Source organism: Falco peregrinus, chromosome 1 (genome assembly GCF_023634155.1).
Source record: "Falco peregrinus isolate bFalPer1 chromosome 1, bFalPer1.pri, whole genome shotgun sequence".
Lineage (NCBI taxonomy): Eukaryota > Metazoa > Chordata > Aves > Falconiformes > Falconidae > Falco > Falco peregrinus.
The window spans coordinates 18,570,564-18,588,347 of record NC_073721.1 but is presented as its reverse complement, the minus strand read 5'-3'; the positions used below and the strand labels follow the sequence as shown (position 1 = coordinate 18,588,347).

The 17,784-nt window shown below is 37.2% G+C and overlaps 1 protein-coding gene across 1 annotated transcript; it reads left to right on the top strand.

Moving 5' to 3' along the window:
* The first annotated feature begins 114 nt into the window (after window positions 1-114).
* On the top strand, window positions 115-17,295 carry PBLD (phenazine biosynthesis like protein domain containing). Its single transcript, XM_005235192.4, has 9 exons — window positions 115-701; window positions 2,987-3,086; window positions 6,591-6,689; window positions 7,223-7,332; window positions 7,488-7,517; window positions 8,038-8,126; window positions 9,267-9,445; window positions 10,510-10,572; window positions 14,972-17,295. The coding sequence occupies exons 1-9, from the start codon at window positions 612-614 to the stop codon at window positions 15,082-15,084; spliced, it is 873 nt and encodes a 290-aa protein (XP_005235249.1). The 5' UTR covers window positions 115-611; the 3' UTR covers window positions 15,085-17,295.
* Window positions 17,296-17,784: the final 489 nt, after the last annotated feature.

Here is a 17,784-nt window from a genome sequence, read left to right as displayed (position 1 = left end):
GCGGCCGGCGGCCGGGGCGCGTGCGCACTGTGCCTGCTGTCACGCGGTGCCTGCGTGCGCTTGGCGCCAAGCGGGCTGGGAGCGCGCGGGGCGGGGCGCGTGCCCGTAACGGCTGCCCGGGGATCGCCTCAGGCTGGTGGCCGTGCCCGCCGTAGCGGGGTCCTCCGGGTGTCCGGCTGCCTCGGCGCAGGCTTGGCGGCGAGGATGGGGGGCTTCTCCCGTACGGGCGCACGCAGTGGCAGCCCGCCTCCCCTCGGCTTTGCCGCTGCGGTAAACCCGCGGCAGGCCGCGCCCGCGGGCCGCCTCGCACGGCTCCCGCTTTCGTAAATGCTTCAGCTGTGGTGGGAGGGCCCGTTAGAGCGCTCTGGAGCTGGCGGCAAGCGGCGGAAGGGGGAGGCTAAGATCGTTTTTAAAGAATTGAAAGCAATTTGCCGAGCGCTGGGGGTGTGGAAGCAGGCCTGAGCCCACGTACGTGCTCGGAAGTGACGGGATGGCGGCCCGCTGGCCCCTCCTGCCGTCGGGGAAACATTAACAGAGCGCGGCTGGCGTTTAAGGGTAAAACTGGTCAGACAGCACCTTGCAGAGGGCAGGTTAAGACTAAATAGGCGCAAATGACAATGCAAATTCCTATTTTTACGGTTGATGCATTTACAAACCGGCCATTTTCTGGAAATCCTGCGGCAGTTTGTCTGCTTGAAAATGTAAGTTGAAAAATAACTTCTGTGAAGGACTGCAGTGGCGTTTACCGTTCTGTACTTGACCTGAGCACTCAGCACGGCATTAGACTTTGCTTCCTTCGCTCAGGAGTTTTGCTTGCAAGCTTTGTTTGCTGTTGCTCCAGAATACAGAGAAATTAGTGCAAGGGTATGCTTTTTTTTTACCCATCAAATTTTTTTTCATACAAGACACGCTTCGAATTTTTTGTGGGTTTTAATTTTTTTTTTTAAGGAATATACTAACTTGTTTTAACAGAGTTACGCAAAAAAGAAATGGCTTAATTTTAAAGGCCCAGGAATTCAGAATGAAATCTCTGAAAGGAAATGCTGTAACAGAATCAGTACTCTAGTTTTTGAAGGAAGTGTTAAAAGTGGGTTTTGGTGTTAGTGTGTTTTTTGTGTTCCTCCCTCCTTTTTTCTTTATTTTTTTCTCTTTCTGTGGAAAGAAAGTGGGGAAATACTGAACTGGATCTGAGTCTTTCACCATTACTGGGTCAGATTCAGCTTTGCCCAAGTTTGAACAGCGAATTTTTATTTTTTCAAAGCATGGTAGTTTTAGCGCAGTTGACAGTAGTCATCCTCATCAGGGCGTTCTGAACAGTTGGTACTAATCTATACACAGTTGACAATTTCTACCAAAACCTAATCATTAAACAGCATTAGAAATGTATAGGCCTTAAAATATTTGTATGGTAACACTTGATGAGAATTTTAAGTATGAAAATATATGTAGAGAAGTCAATGGCGGTAGCTTCTACTGACAATATGAATCTTCTCTAGATGTTCCTAAGCCTATCTAGGTCTCCTACACTATAGCCCACTTACCAGATCAGCTAAAGTTATGACTCGGAACATGAAACTTCAGAGGTATTGTTGGCCCCCTGAAATCTAAATTCTCCCTCTGAAAGTGATCTTACTTAAAACCTATGAGCTTCTAGTTGCATTTTTTATATTAATTTTGCTTTATTACATTAGTATATTGTGAAGGCAACTTATTTGCATGTTGCCTTTGGAATGTTGGGGTTTTAAAGTTATTTTCTACAGTATCTGGGGCTAGAGGCTTTAGTGTTAAAGTAGAGATGCTAATTCATAATTTAATTCTATGCTCCAAGAAAGTGTGGTGCACCTAGCAGCAATGTTTCTGTTCTCTGTTCCCTTCAGAGTCTCAGGAGATGCTTTGCAAAAACTTGGGAGTAAGGCAAGACTGGCAAAGCAAGCCCTTTTGGTTTTCAGAAGTGCCACAGGATGGCAGTATTTCAATGAAGTTCTGTTTTTAATAACATTCTGGTTGGTCTTTGTTGTGGTTTAGTATCTTCAGAGTAATTGACAAAAGTGTTTTCCTGGAATAAAGGAGAGGCACTTGTTACTGTAAAAAGTTAGATTGTTGTTTTACTGTATAGAATGCACTCTGCAAATACAGGTCTATGATACCCATCAGTAATGGGTATGAAATCTGGCTGGGAAAGGATTAAAGTTACTAAGGGAAATAAGTAAAGTTAGCAGGGCAAATGTTTATCTTGCAGAGGATGAACCTGACCAGGTCCACTTAGTATTTTGTTTCATATTTTAAAAACCAGATTCTCAAACCTGGCCAGTTAGCATAGTTGTGTGGAGATCGAGCGATCGAACAAAGGTGAAGTCAAATTTTATGTAATTGCTACAACTTGTGTATCCTGGGCTCAGTGTTCATTGGTTTAAATCTGTAGGCAGTTAGAGCAGAATGTAGTGAGCTTACAGCATTTTTGTTTTTCAGTTTCTCGGCTTCTGCTGACTTAGCATGTCAACTTGTTCTTGTTGTTCAGAGCAGTATCAAGGGTACAGCCATAAGGGCTGATCAGCCATCTTGGTTGTTGCCCTAGCCATTACCACATACCTCTTGCTGGCATGAATTTTTTAGAGTTTCAAAAAGTTGTAGTTATTTTTAGATTATGTTAATAATGACTGACTTCTCAGTGTGACTTTAGTCATAACTTTTAAAAAGAAGATTTGTGTTCATGGAAAGACTGAGTTTAGTGGGTTTGGTGATTTTATTTTCCATGTATTCCAAGAATTTGTAAACTAATGGGAGAGATAGAAGTGCCTATGTATCACACTGATTGAACTAGTTACCCTGTTTTATGCTTAAAAGTTTGGGGTTTTTTTTCCCCTCTCAGAAAGTGTTTTAAACTAAAAACTATGTTTATTATAATTAAATGTCTGTATTTATTTGATAAAGTTTGATTCTGCATTTTTTGGCCTGCTCTTAATTGGATTTTTGGTTTCATCATTAGGACCTGGGTGAAGAATTGCACCAAAAAATCGCAACAGAAATGAATCTTTCAGAAACTGCTTTCATCAGAAAACTGCACCCTGGAGATGACTTTACCAGAAGTGGGTACTTCCTTTTACCCACCAAAATCTCTTACAGGGGAATAGGAAGACACTGTGGGTGCATTTGTAAGGAATGATGCTAATTTGTGAGACAGCCAAAGCATAATTTTGGAACTGTGATGTATCATACTTAATATAATAATGAGCCTTTTGCACATAGATTCTTTATAAAGTATTTGTGCTCTGTATCAAGTTCATTTTACAATATGGAAACATTTATTATTCTTGAATTAGAGAATTTGTTTTAGTGTCTTTTACTAAATAAGTTGTACAGAGAAAGTGTCCTAAAAATGCTGTGCAAAGATCCTTCAGTTAATACTTGCCTTTCTATTAATAATATCCCGAGATAACTTCTTATACAAGTGGAAGATAGAGATGGAACATGCTTATTCCAAACACACAAGACTGCAAACTGAGTAGAATCTGGCTTGGATGCTTAGGAATTCATCACTGGGGTAACTAAGCTACTATTTGAGTTTGTCACAAAATCTCACAAGTTGTCTATGGAGCCAATACTGGAAAATAAAGGTTTCCAACAAAATTGGGAAATCTGAAGTTGCCCAAATCAAACACACTAGGTTGCTTGTTTGAATGGTTTGAGTGGAGGGACTTCACTGGTGTTCTTTGGTAAGGGATGTATATATTATGGGAGAGGAAATGGAGAGACAATAGACAAGATGGAAAATACCAGACAAATACAGAGTTTGTTCAGAATCACTTTGTGGATTAGTTTTCAGCTGAATCAGTTTACTGAATCTGCTTACTTTGCAGTTGTGTGATGGCATGAGCCAGGGGGCTGGAACCCCACTAGCTTGGAGTTAGATTCCAGGTTAAGGCATCATGTTGGCATCATGTCGCTTTGACATGATGTAGTGGCAGAGAGAAATAAACATCTCTGAGGTTATTGGCTGTCCGAAAGAGACCCTTGAACACTGTGCAAACAAACAGTTCTTTATTAGTTGATTGCTTGTATGGGGACTGGGATTCTGTAGTCTCTGTAATTAAAGAGGATTTTCTTAAAGTAGTAGCTATCATTGCTTACTCCTGTTGTTAATAAATTGGAATTTGTTTTAGGGTTAGACTAATTGCTTCAGTCAGGAAGTGGTAATACTTTTCATTTTTCATGGTAACTTTTTTTAAATCTTAACACCTTGCCAGTATGTTTACACATTTTTTTTTCCTCCAAGTCATCCATATTCAACTGCATATAAAGCTCCAGCTGCTTTCCCATTAAAGTGCTTTTGGTATTAATGGGACTAGAGTTTGTGACATCAGAACTGTACAGCTGCTGAAGAGATGCACAATTTTTTTGAAGGAATTCAGTCACTGAGCTACACCTGCAAATGTGTGTATTGAGGGGTGGGGGGGAGTGAGAGGAGACCAGGAACATTAAAATGTTGTTTATGAGACTGTCATCTGCTTCTGGAACATTAGTTGATGTAGTAAGGGCTCCTGGACAAAGAGTATGCTTTTGCAGGAGTATGAGTTTGATCAGTCATTTAATTTCATTTTAGCTTTAAAAAAATCTGTGTTATTTTAGAGATGTGTTGATTTATCAGAGTACAAAATGTCGTCTTAGTCTGAGTACATCTGCATGTCTCAAGCATCCAGGCAGGTGTTCCGAGTCACAGAGCTTGTCTGTCTCCAGTCGGTCATGGGTGACTCCATTTCCTCCTGCGTTCAGCCACAATTCCCACTTAGGGGAGTGCATTAATGCCGCAGGGCAGGCGTGCAGCTGGGTTCTCTGCCGTGCCTCAGAGCACTTCTCTGCCATGTCCATTAGTTTCATCCACTAGGTTTTGCTGGGACTCTGTTTTCATTACATAGGGGACTGACTTCAATGAACAAATTTTTCACGGGGGCAATGACAGGAGTTGTTTGTTGTTGTTTTTTTTTTTAAATATCATTTGGGTTTTTTGCACCTTTTGGTTGTGTTTGTATGGTAATTATTCACTTGAAATATGTTTTCGTAATCATTCTCTTAAACACCATGGGACAAGAACTCTGCAAAAACATCAGGAAACCAAGTATAGTGCATTTTGCTTCTAGTTCTTTTAAACAACAAATAGAAATATGATTACTAGTGGAGGGTTAGTATGTATTAGAGGCTTTTACCGGTCTTGACTGGTGGTTTAAGCAAAATAATTCATAACTGACCTAGCTCTGATACAGGTTCTATAATACTAAAAAAACTATCTTTAACCCCTACAGTGTAACCCAGCCTGCAAGCGTATAGAAATAGTGACTGTGACGCTCTAGGATTCCATAATATGCCAGGACACAAAGGCTTTATCAAAGGTCTCTACTTTATTAAAAATTACTACATATACCACAAAAATCACCAATAGCAAGTATATCTATGATTAATGAAGTGACTATATATATCTCTCAAGCTATTACAAATTATTATAAATGATCAGTAGTATAGCAGGAATCAGCAATAGCAGCAAGAAGTGTGTATCTACGGTATTACAGGTTACTACAAACTTATCACTAGTCAGTAATCAAACATCAATAATGTAACAGTAGTTATACTTACAGTAGATTACTTACATGTATATGTATGGTACCAAGCACATTAAATAGATTCCAGAGGGTAGGATGCAGCAAGCCCAGAAGTGGAAGGACAAACCAGACTCAGCCCAGAAGTGTGCCCAGAGGGGGACCAGTAAAATAGCAGTCTCAGTTTGACAATGATCTGTGTCATGGAGTTTGGAGTCAGCCGTGTGTCCCTGGCAAGGGTCCATGATCTCATATAAGGTTTGTGCAGACCTGTTTAGGACAGGCAAAAATACATGCAGCACAGAAAGGTCTTTGAGAAGCTCCAATTCGGGTAAAAATTAAGTAATTTTTATATCAGAGACATAAGAGAATACAGGACACCACCACTTGAAGAAGCCAGTGAATGCTGTTAATTCCAATTTTTCACATGGAACAGCCAATAGATAATGATGTTTTCTATTTTCTCAAAGCAGTTTTTATTTTTCCAGACTGTTTTCCTGTTCTTCCAGTTAGAACATCCAGTAGCAGTTAGATTCTTACTTTTTAGGGATGCTTTACCCTTTTTCCAGACTATATTTCACTTTTTTCAGGGGTTAAGTTGCTGTTACAGTTTGTTGATTTTGTGCTTACTGATGGTATCTTGATGTGTCTAGCTACCCAGCAGCGCTTCAAAGGTGCAAGCTTCGCTTCTCAAGGATGCTGCTGGTTCACAGGCCTAGTGCTCAGGTTGGCAGGCATTTCTGCGCTGTATTTCCTTTGCTTTTCTAACAAAGTAGCTTTTTTCTGTTACAAGTAGACTCCTGTTGTTGGCCTGACTCAAAAGCAATAGCTATTTCAAATATCAGTACAAAATAGGTTCCTAATAAGTCGTGTTTAAGACCAAGGCTGATTATAATGTGCATTTTGATTAACTGAAATGTCATCACTCTGTGTAAAGTTTTGAGATAAATTGAAGCTATAGACTTCTTCCACTAATAATGCATAATAAACTTTATTGTCAAGGTTCCTGCTTTGGACTCAGGTGGTTCACCCCAGCCAATGAAGTTCCTCTCTGCGGTCATGCTACACTTGCAGCAGCTGCTGTGTTGTTTCACATACAAAGTATGTTTACAATCTATTTATTACTATAACATTTTAGAAAATTTACTTATAATTAAGACCTCTATTTTCTGCAACAAAAGCAATTAAATACTCAGAACATTTAGAGAACACATCTAGAAATCCGTTAGGTATTGTCTTTTACAACTGCTCTGTAATTGTAAGGTAGTCTGATGCCTAAACTTGGATTCCAGTGCCCTACTATTACTCATTTAAGAAAAGTGTTAGCTGTCATCTGGGAGAGGTACAATAGAATTTGATGAATAAGGAATATTTCTCTTTCCATTAAAAGGAAATTTCCATTCATTCTAGGAATGTGCAGGAAAGATTCCCCAGCAATTGCTGTGCTTGTTACCTTCAGAAGATTATTTGTTGAGGTAGTTGGGGATTTTGTCTCACAATATGCAAAATACAGGTTTACTGTAGTTAATTCTATTTTAGCTGTATAACCAATTTTTCTGAATATACTGAGCTACTCTATTATAATTCAGATTAAAATCCTTGTGTTTGGTAATGTTGCAGTGTTATCTTTCTAGAAAACACAAATTCAGTTCTGACATTTGTGACACTGAGTGGGGACTTAAAAGCCAGACAAGTGGAAGATTATATTGTGCTGGACTTACCACTTTATGTAACCTACCCACAGGTCAGTCAAAATGTTATTCAGTAAAGGCTTTCAAGGAAAGTGTGTGTTTATATTTGTATGTGTATGTCAGTCTTATCTGTCTTGTCTGTAGTTGGATAGATAGACATATATATATTCTATCTTTTACAGTGTGGTTTGGTTTTTTTTTTCTTCAGGTACTTCATGAAGTAGAAGAGTTAATAAAGGTAAAAAAAATAATCTATATGTGGTCTTAGAAGCACATTTATAATAGCCATAGTTATTCTTATAATTGCTAAGAAGTGGCCACAAGGCATTGCTTGATGTACTCCTGAACTTGAAACACTCAACTTTAAAGGTCCGAGTCATGCAGCTCAGGAAATGGAATTCTCCAAAATGCTGCAGTTGCACTTTTGTCTCCCACTACCATTGACTGGAGTGTCAGTATTTATTTCAGTGGCATTTTCAGCCTGTTGTCTGCATGTGAGAGCAATCTAGTGGCCTTGCCCTCTTCTAGGTCCCTGAATTTCTTTCCAAGTTGACATATACAGAGCTCTTAGCACCTACCCATACCCATTCATGCACTTGGTGCATTTACTTTTCTTGCTTGCATGTACTTGACAGCTGCATGAAAGACCCTGTGTAAGCCCTGTTCTAGCAGGGAATTTGTTCTACAAAAATGTTAAGGAAATATTTTGTACTCAAATGATAGTGGTTTTTCTTTGTCTCCTTTAACTTTTCCACCAGGCAGCCATTGGTGACATGGTTGTTCAAGATCTCCGTTATTCTCCTGATACAAAGAAACTCTTAGTCCGCCTCAGTGATGCTTATGAAAGGTGTCATGCTTTTTTTTTTTTTTTTTAAATTAAGTGTGCAGAAATTGAGTTTGCGTGTTTAACCTCTGTTCCTTACATACTAGGCTCTTTTATCTGTTTTTTAAATGGGTGGAGGTTAAAACCTCTTAATTTTAAATAACTTTTTAACATAGGATTTTATCTTCTAATGTGAGCTGCTTGAACCTGCAAAGCTGAATAAGATCAATCTGAAATCTATGTCCAAGAAAAGGAGGTGTAGGAAACTATTTTAACGATGGTGCATTTTCCCCATCCGTCTGAGTAAAAAAAGATCCAGTAACCTAGCAGGAAATGAGGAGTCTTGCTTCTCAAATGAAAAAGTAATAGTTGCATAGCTGTAGAGGTCCTCTTAGTGAGATAGGGTGCATTAACAGAATACCATGGATTCTTGTTCCCAGTTGACTGTAATCTGCTTACCCATGCTTAACAGCATCATAAGTAGTTTAACAGAGAAAATTCCAATTCAAATTATTCCAAACCATTTGTTAATCTGAGGGAGCTGAACTTCATTAAGTCAAGTATGATTTGGATAGATATTGGCCAAACACAACTTCTTTAATCAGGCCAAATTACTATTATTTTCACTTGCAGTTTGGCTGAGCTAATGTTTAAAGAGTGGGCTAGCGGGGAGATAGAAATATCTTCAGCAGAGAACTATTTTTGCTCTTTCAGACTTTATTTTTTAAGGAGGTATCTGCAGCTTCTCAGACTTGAGGCTGTTGTGCTTTAGAATCCCATGAGGATCTGAATGGTGTTAGTTATTTGCTTGCTCTTTGCATTCTGTACTGGTGAAATATTTCTTTCAGTGATTAAAATGTTGAAACAAAAGTGTGCTCTTTTGTAGCTAATATTCCAGGATACTCTGCTTTCAGAAATAGATAGGAAATGCATGGCTTGAAATTTTTACTCTGTTTGCTTAAAGCATGTTATATTTAGGGTAGCCTTCTGTCCAATGACATTGGGAGGACAGTGCCCTAGCAAGATTCCTAAATCTTGTCTCTACGTTTTGCTGTGGCTGCTTTGGGATTGTAGAGAAGATGATTTAGTAGTTTTATGTTTCTTTTCAATACTTAATGTAAAATGAAGAATATGGGCTATTAAAATTCTATAATTATATTCAAGGTCTGTTTTGGAACAACTGCAAGTGAGCGCACAATGCTTTTTATCAGCTGAAAAGACGGGAAAGGTGAAAGGACTCATACTCACTCTTAAGGGAAATTCCAGTGGAAAACATAAAGGCCACGATTTTTACTCCAGATATTTTGCACCTTGGTATGGGGTTCTGGAAGACCCTGTTACAGGTATGTTTGTGTGATAAATAACTCTTACTCTTGTTTCAGTTCAGTTAAGAGGTTCTTATTAAACTTAATGAATCTGGTTTTGTGCTTTGGAGTCTCTCATAAATTACTGTTTCATATGGATAATAGTAGTGTGCTCATTAAACTGAAAACTTTCATGACTGTTGCTAACTCATTCAGAAAAAATCAGCTTCTTGCTGTCATCAGGCCAGATATTCCTGTGTCTTTTTCAGATCTTTTTTTAATCTCTTGTAATGATTTCTTAATAATGCTGCATGTCCTGGTGTCCTTGAGCCCTGGTAATTATGGTTACTTCACAGTAGAGTTTCCCGAAGGGTGTCTTTGTCCCTAGCTGCTAAGGTAGACTGAAGCAGCATTTCTAGCTATGAATTTGAGAAGTCCTCCTAAATTTTTAAGCCATCTGCCAGTCAGGAAACAAGAAATCTGTTTTCTAGTTTTCAGAAGCTGTGGTGAGACCATAAAGATCTCTTTGAGTTAGAGCCTGATACTTACTAATATTCGAAACTGAAAAAACCCTGAGGTTTTGTTGTGAAAACTGTTAGGAGAAGAAATAGTTTTGTTTTACACATTGACTTCTATGCACTTGTTCCTATTTTTAAAAAATACCCAAAAGTCTGTTCAGATTTTTCATGATTAGCTGTTCCTATTTCATTGAATAACATATTTATATGAATAACATTTTAAATATAGTATTTTGAGATTCTGGTATTAGGAAACCACTTTTGATAGACAAGTGAGTACTTCGGCTCAAGTATTGTAATAAAAACCTCCCACCTATTTGTTATTCCTACCAGTTGTGGCTAATCATGAAGCCCTCACCTAGGCAAAATTTCCAGTGAAGCCAGAAGATGAGGAAGTAATACTGCTTTATTGTAAATAAATGATAAAGCCTAAAGTTCTGTCTGCTGCAGACTCTTAGGTGTTTTTGCCCTAAACACACGTGTGGCACTTGATTTGTTTGTGGCATGTACCTTTTGGAATGCACTTGCTCTATAAAGTAGCGATTCTAATCTAATTCCATACTTTATTTTCCAATTTCTTTTAAGGATCTGCTCATGCTGTTTTAAGCAGCTACTGGTCAGAGCAGCTGGCGAAGAAAGAAATGCTTGGTAAGAGAAAATGTTTTCTTGCAAAGCTGCCCATTTATGTAAAAGCTACTCACTAGAAAAGGAAAAGTTATATTATTACTACAATCCAAACTGTAGCAATAACTCCCTATGCATTTTCTCAATATGAATAGAACATTATATAATATTTTATGTGTCAGGTCATCTTTAAGAAATGGCTTTCTCTCCTACCCACCAACATCATGCCTGCAGGGAGTTCAAAGTATCAGTTTCTAGATTGTAACTCTCTGCAGTTAGGTTTTGATCTCAGCTTTTGGGTTTTAGTTTTCATGATCTTTCATCATAAGTGAAGCTTGGTGAACTTCAGATGATGTTGTTTATGTCTTTTGATTGAATTTCACTTTACTCCTTGGTCTTTATGGCTTGCATTTTGGGTATTGGGAGCAGGTATCGTTTTCATTAATGATGTGTACTTCTCAGTACAGTTTGGACAGTGTTTTCCTTTCCCCTCATGTATATTAAGATGATACTGAAAAAAGTCATATGGTTTCTGCCTGATTGTGGAATTTTCTTGAGAATTACTCCAGATTAATTCCTTCAGTGACTTCTTTAGGAAACTTAGGGTTTAGAATAGCTAGTGTTATTATGGCTAGATAATAGGTATTTCTAACAGATTCTACTTACGGAATGTGCCTCGTGGTACGCTTTTTACTGGTTTCTGATACATCTGTGTAGGTATGAAGATCAGTTTTCCTCAGCATGATGATGTTTTACGTGGTAGCAAGGAATGATATAAGAAAGAATAGTCATGTTACAAGAACAGAAAGAACATGATTGGCTTTAAATATGTAAGCATGGGGACAAAATACATAGGCATAGGCAAATTTTGTTTGTGATTTTATTTGCAGTCTTACTTTTAAATGATTAAGCCTTAAAGTAGTCTGAGATGACTGTCCCTCTGAGGTCAAAAAAGAGATTTACTGGTATTCTTTCAGTCAGTGAGATATGCTTATTAAATCACATACTTGTTGTTAAGTAGTAAACTGAAGAACTTGGAAAAAAATTAGAGAAGCTTAATAAATGACAACACAAGAGGCATTGGGTGTCTCTTTGCTTCTCAAGTTTCTAGTGCTTTGCCAGAGAATGCACGAACAACAGAAGCAACACAAAATACCCTAGCTGCTATCTGGTTCCCTAAGAGGTGGCAGGGGATTACGATTCTTTTGTGTACCTGACTGCAATTAAGTCTTTGGTAATATTTTGTTTTGAACAGAGGTTGGATCCTTGATCTAATAAGGTTCCCTGTCCATAAAAGTAAACTCTTTTCCAAACAAACAGCTACCTTGAATATAAGCTTTCCTATATTTGGTCAAATGAATCTCAAAATGGATTTTGTTGATAAGGTCTTTAAAGGATATGTGATAAGTTATCATACAAAATGGATTTAAAGAGAACAAGTTCATTTGACATCTGATCAATATGTGGTCTCTACGTGTTTATGAGAAATAATTTTTCCTTACATGCATGTGACTGAGGGGTATGAGGTAGTACTGGGGCAAAATCTATTATTAATGAGATTATTTGTAAGAGATGGCTGGCAATCAAGAAGATTACATTATCACCAAAGATTAATAAAGACGACCATCATTTGAATTTTTAGAAATCTTTGCAGTAGCTTCTGTAATATCTGATACCTTTTATTGCAAGAATAAAAGAAGACTTTCTTGCATAAAATGAAAGATATTTTAGTTCAAAAATAGATCACATATGAAATAATATAAAAATGAAGAGCATTAAATCTATGTTCAGATCTCTTTGGATATTGTGACCTCTAGGAGGAGGTCAGCTGCATCTCTGCTGAAGTATCAGACATAATTTCCTGTGTTTGAGTTCTCTTCTTACTTTTATTAGACCAAATTCTCAAACAACAGGCACCACCCCCATCAACTACAAAGAGAATTTTCCAGCCTTTTTACAAGGTGAAATACTTCAAAATCTTTCTTGAAATGATGTATATGTCCTTGAATTTAAGCTGGGTGTTAAATCAGAGTTCGGTATCAGTCCTTGCCTTTTTTTCGTTTGAAGAGTCTCTGCAATATTTAAATATTATTATGTCTCCTATCAGATGTATAGACTTTCATAATTGCTAATGAATGCAGTATTTAGGACTACCTCTGTATCCAACCCTTCACATAGTTTTCACATTTCGAAGATAACATTTATAAACATACATAAGGAATTTGATGTAACCAAACAGATTAGAGGATTTAGCAAATAATTATGAAGAAAAGGGGCTTTATCCAGTACAATTTTTAATCTCGGTTGAAGCTAGAGGAATCTTTCTGTACCTCTTTACTTCAGACAACTGTAGTAATTTGCAGGGAAATTTTGGTTCTTGTTACTGCCTTTAACTTCTCTGATTCCTTCCCAGTACAGAACAGGTTTATAGCATTTGTTTTTTTTGTGGGAGGTGGGGTGGGGACCCAAACTAAAAAAATCCAACCAAAACCCAAACCTTACTTTGATAACTGTAAGATCATGCTTTCACAAATGTTGCTAGGATTTCTTTCAACAGAAAATCTGTCCCATCTTCTAACTTTTTAGTTTCCTTACTTTTTTGTGTGTGTGAAGAAGTTGCTTTTAAATCTACCTGTATTTAAGTTGTTGCTAATTTGAATTCCCATGAAGAGTTTTGCAGTTATAATCATAGTCTTCATCTTTCCCAGGTAATCTCAACACAGAGATTGATCACATCAGATTTATGCACAAGTGTATCATTTCTGCCAAAGGAGAGGAGTTTCCCTCCGTCAATCACCAGATTTATCCACCTTCTTTCTTAGAATAAAAAAAGTAATGGAGATCTTAACTTCACTTAAGAAAAAAGTGCTGCTTTCATCAGTCCTTTTACAGGGTTTAGAAGTTTGACCCAAATAATAATTTCTAAAAATAGATACTTTTAAGAGAGTGGCACTTGTTCCTGAGTTGATGTCATTATGATGATGTCATGAAGAAAATCCATTACTCCCCAAATTCTGTAAGCAGTGGTCATTGAGATCCATCCAGGCTGATAAGAAGCTCTTCAAAACAACAGGATAATACTACTACAAGGCTGCTGGCTGCTTTGTGAATGAGTGGTACATGATTCTATGATTCTGTATATCAACATGCTCAATTTCACAGTGAAATAATTAATCGCTTTTATTTAAATCTGCTGTCATGAGAGAGCGGGAGAGTTTAGCTGTGTATCCACACTTGGCAATAGTAATTGATCAAATTTAGCATGGTCTGGATCTTTAAGTGTCCAAAATACTCAACTTGAAGGCATTCCATGCATAGTTGTTATTCTGACGAGTTAAAAACAATAACTGGTGGTTCTGTAAGTGCAAAAGAACAGAAAGTATCTTTCTTTATGAATCTTTACATAGCTGCCATTTCCACTGTTTTGGAGTGTTTGCTTTGGGTGAGAATCTAATATCCTGTTATAAGGAAGACCTTTCTGAGTGGCTGAGAAATTGTTTTAAAGCATACGTTATATATGCCATCTGTTACAGGTCCTATGATCTGAATACAATCTCTGTCCAATATTCAAATTATGGGTTTGTGAGGAAAACCACGCCTTTTAGCTTTGAAGAAATTTTGCACTAGTTGGAAGTTTGAGTAAGGAGACTGTGAACGTTAATGCCTCTTCATCCATTTATAGCCTTTGACAGAAACAACACTAAACCCAAACCTTTGCTAGGTGCCATCTGCACCAGACCGTTTTCTGATCACATAGTTGTGCAACTAAAGTTGGACTGCTGAAGTAAGTCTGCAGACTGAACATGTGAGGTGAGCATTATCGTCTCACCTGTATATGACTAAACAGTTTCAGCAAAAGTTTAGTTCTGTAATTATTTACAGGTAGAAGGCTATTTCTACTTAAACTTTATCCAGCTATATTAAGTTATATATTCAGGATTATATAAATCAATATCTGTTCCTGTCTATGTAAGAATTTGGTCTCAGTTTGTGACAGCTGAAGCAGCATCTTTGTTTCTTTGTAGGCTTTTTCCGCTGCCCTGTTTGAGCTTTATTTTCCCATTATCCTGGTGTTCTTCCTTCTTATCTACAGAAATTGTCTATCGCATGAATGGGAGAATTCAGGACTGCTTTTGGTATGCAAAGGAAACTTGGTTGGCCATGTTGCAGCAAACTATCCTTCACTACTTGTCTTAACTAGCATTTTTGTCACTTGATAGTCAAGTTCTAACCTGAGATACAGCCTCAGCTAATCTTCGTCTGCAAAGACAATTCATCTAGGGAGTCCCTGCTACAGTGCTTGCTCTGGTGCTGCTTGCTTTGTGAAGACAGAGCTCTCCTTTCCCTGAGTTTTCATGGATTTTTAAATAATTTGTGATAGATACTAGGGTTTTTTTAACTGTGGATTCTTGTTTCCATTTAGCTTTTCAATGCTCCCGCCGTGGAGGAGAGCTGAAGATTTCAGTGCGTAATGATGGAAGAGTTGACATTGCGGGGCGAATTGCTATTGTATTAAAAGGAAACCTGGCTTTCTGAAGAAATTCACACTCATCTCCCACACTTTCAAATTATTCATATTATGCTAGTTATATCTTCACTCTAGGCAGTGAATCACCACTGGCCTCAAAATTATTTGATTACTTATTGTCCATTTGAAAAAATTGCTTCAAAATAATCACTACTCATCTTCAAGATCCTTGGCATTGTTTTCTTCACTTTCATTTTGCCACTTCCTATGTACACTGACCTCAAAAAATGTCCAAGGACAGCTATCTTGTTTTTCTTTTTAAATGATTCTGTTCTTATTTCCAGATTCCATGTTAAAAGCCATTTCTGCTTCCTGGACTGAATTGTAAACATTTCTGATTGATAAAATAATCAAACTTTTTCCCTTTTCAGTCATTTTCCATGAAATCTGACTACAGTCCTTTAAAAAAATTTTTTTTTCTCTGCCATACATCTGCCATATATGATGCTGATATGTTCATTAATTTACTTGAATTAAAATATGAAAAAAATAGAAATGGTTTAGAGATGTGCTTTGTAGTTCTGTTCTGAACAGTATTTTTGAAAGAGGGATGGTATTGCAGTGGCTCATGTTAAATGCTGCTTGGTCAATATTTTTAATTAAAGTTTTACAGAAACATTTGACAGATTGGCATAGTGATGTATAAAAAACTGGTCAAAAATCAGAAAGAAAACTTAGTTACAGCAATGTCATTTACTTTTCAAAGACTGAAGATTTGCACCTAAACTAAAAGTTTCTTCTGTAACTTTCTTCATGAAGTGTATGGCTTCAGTTTTTGTGATTTTTTGCTTTAGTGTTCTGGTCTTTCTCTGAATTTATTAGGAATATTGAAATGTTTCATTTACTCTAGCTAAAACTCAGTTTTCCCTTTCAAATCGCTTTTGTCCTAAGCTTTGCTTTAGTTTTTTTCTTTGCAATATTTCAAGATGAGGGATTTAAACTCAAAGGCATTTTAATACTGTGGGAATGCTGGATGTCAGCCTTATAAATTATGACGAACTTAGTCATGCCAAGTTGCCCTATTTCCAGTTATTTTGAATTTTACCATAACTTGTAACTTACATCTTACTTAAGTCTGACTAGCTGGAGGCAAGTAACAGTGTGAGAATCCTAGGATTCATTTGAAATAAAAGCTTCTAGTTCCTGCCACTACACAGAGCATACTAAAAATATGATTTTAATGCACTAGAAAGCCCAGGAGCTAGGTGGCAAGCAAAAGGATCTCCAAATGGAAATGCATGTTCTTCTTCTTCCTGAAGTTCCTGGACCTGAAATGTGGTTTATAAACATGGACTTGATCATCAGCTACAAGACTCGGCTATGCAGGCAGCTTAATAGCAGCGTTGCAACAACATGTTTAGCAGCCACCCTGACCTTGCCTTCTCACAAAGCAAACTGATAACTTTCTGGCTACTGACCTGGGTCTTCTTGGGCAATACCGCAGGCTTGTTTTGCTGCATTCGCTACTTCCTATCGGGTTATGCAGAGAGTGAATCTGGCCCATAATCTGAGATGCTTTGCAAAAAACCCCTTCCTTAAGAATATAAATGAACTAAGGAAGCAATTATTGTTTATCCGTCCACATTTAACAGACAGTACAAATACTTTTTTTTTCACTCAAGAGGTCTAATAATGAACAAAGCACAGTACATTGTAAACATATTTGCTATCTAAATTTCCTGACCAAACGAGTATCTTTGCTGCTTAATGCATTTTTTTTATAGTTTACTACTACTTTGTCACTGTTTCTGTTCAGGATAGAAAAATCACCAGAGCTCAGGTGGGAGACTGTGCAGTAATGTGTTTGTAATCAACAGATTAGTTAATCAGCCATGATTTATTAATGATGCATTAATTATACCTGATTGTGCAGTTCTGCTGCCTAAATGGAGCTTTAAAGGAGTTATTTTATTAATCATCATTGTGCTAATTGCAGACACTTACAGAAGGATTGCTAATTAAACATGCAACCATATGCAAAATAAGCAAGGCTGCTGAGAGTGGCAAGAAAAAGAGCACTCATTTTCTGAATAGCAACTTTATTCTCATGAAATATTGTGTAGTTGACCTGGTGATCCTGATTACTCACCGAGACTTATTTTAATACATTGCATATTTTCAGTCAGCAGTAAATTAAATTAATTGTGGCAAATTCTGTCCATCTTCCCTAGTGCAAAAAATATGTAGTGTGAACTTCAAATAAAATTACTTAGAATTTGTGTGGCCTTGTGTCACATTTTCATGTGAAGGATTTACCTGTTGTTTTTTTAGTTGTATATAGTTAATCTAACTTAACTATCTTGACTTGAGCAAGATCCTGAATGCTAAATTACCTTAGCACCAAATGAATTGTATGATTGCATTTGAAATGAGAATTCAGACTCAAAATCACATGAGTTTTACATCAAGAAAAAGAGGAACACAGTGATGTTTAACTCATTCAATTTCCAAAAGCTCAAGTCAGCATAGAAAATGCAGGAAGGAAACAGTGCTTCAAGGTAGATTTCTATGAAGAGACTACTGTAATTTAAATAAACATTAGTGCCATGTGATCTTCAACCTACATAGTACATTTTTTAGGCCCTTACAATGCTAAATACAATTTTTGAGTGCTATAGAATTTGAGTGCTATAGAATTTAACGCATTTTTTTTAAATGCAAGTTGCTAGGCCTTCTTCATTGATTAAATAAAACTTTGAGAGAATTTT

What these genes read in the sequence shown, in the direction of transcription:
- PBLD (XM_005235192.4), top strand. Translation starts at nt 612, where the DNA reads ATGACAATGCAAATTCCTATTTTTACGGTTGATGCATTTACAAACCGG. An exon ending in CAGTTTGTCTGCTTGAAAAT is followed by an intron (nt 702 to 2,986) that starts GTAAGTTGAAAA and finishes TTTCATCATTAG; the next exon opens with GACCTGGGTGAAGAATTGCA. An exon ending in TTTATGTAACCTACCCACAG is followed by an intron (nt 7,333 to 7,487) that starts GTCAGTCAAAAT and finishes TTTTTTCTTCAG; the next exon opens with GTACTTCATGAAGTAGAAGA.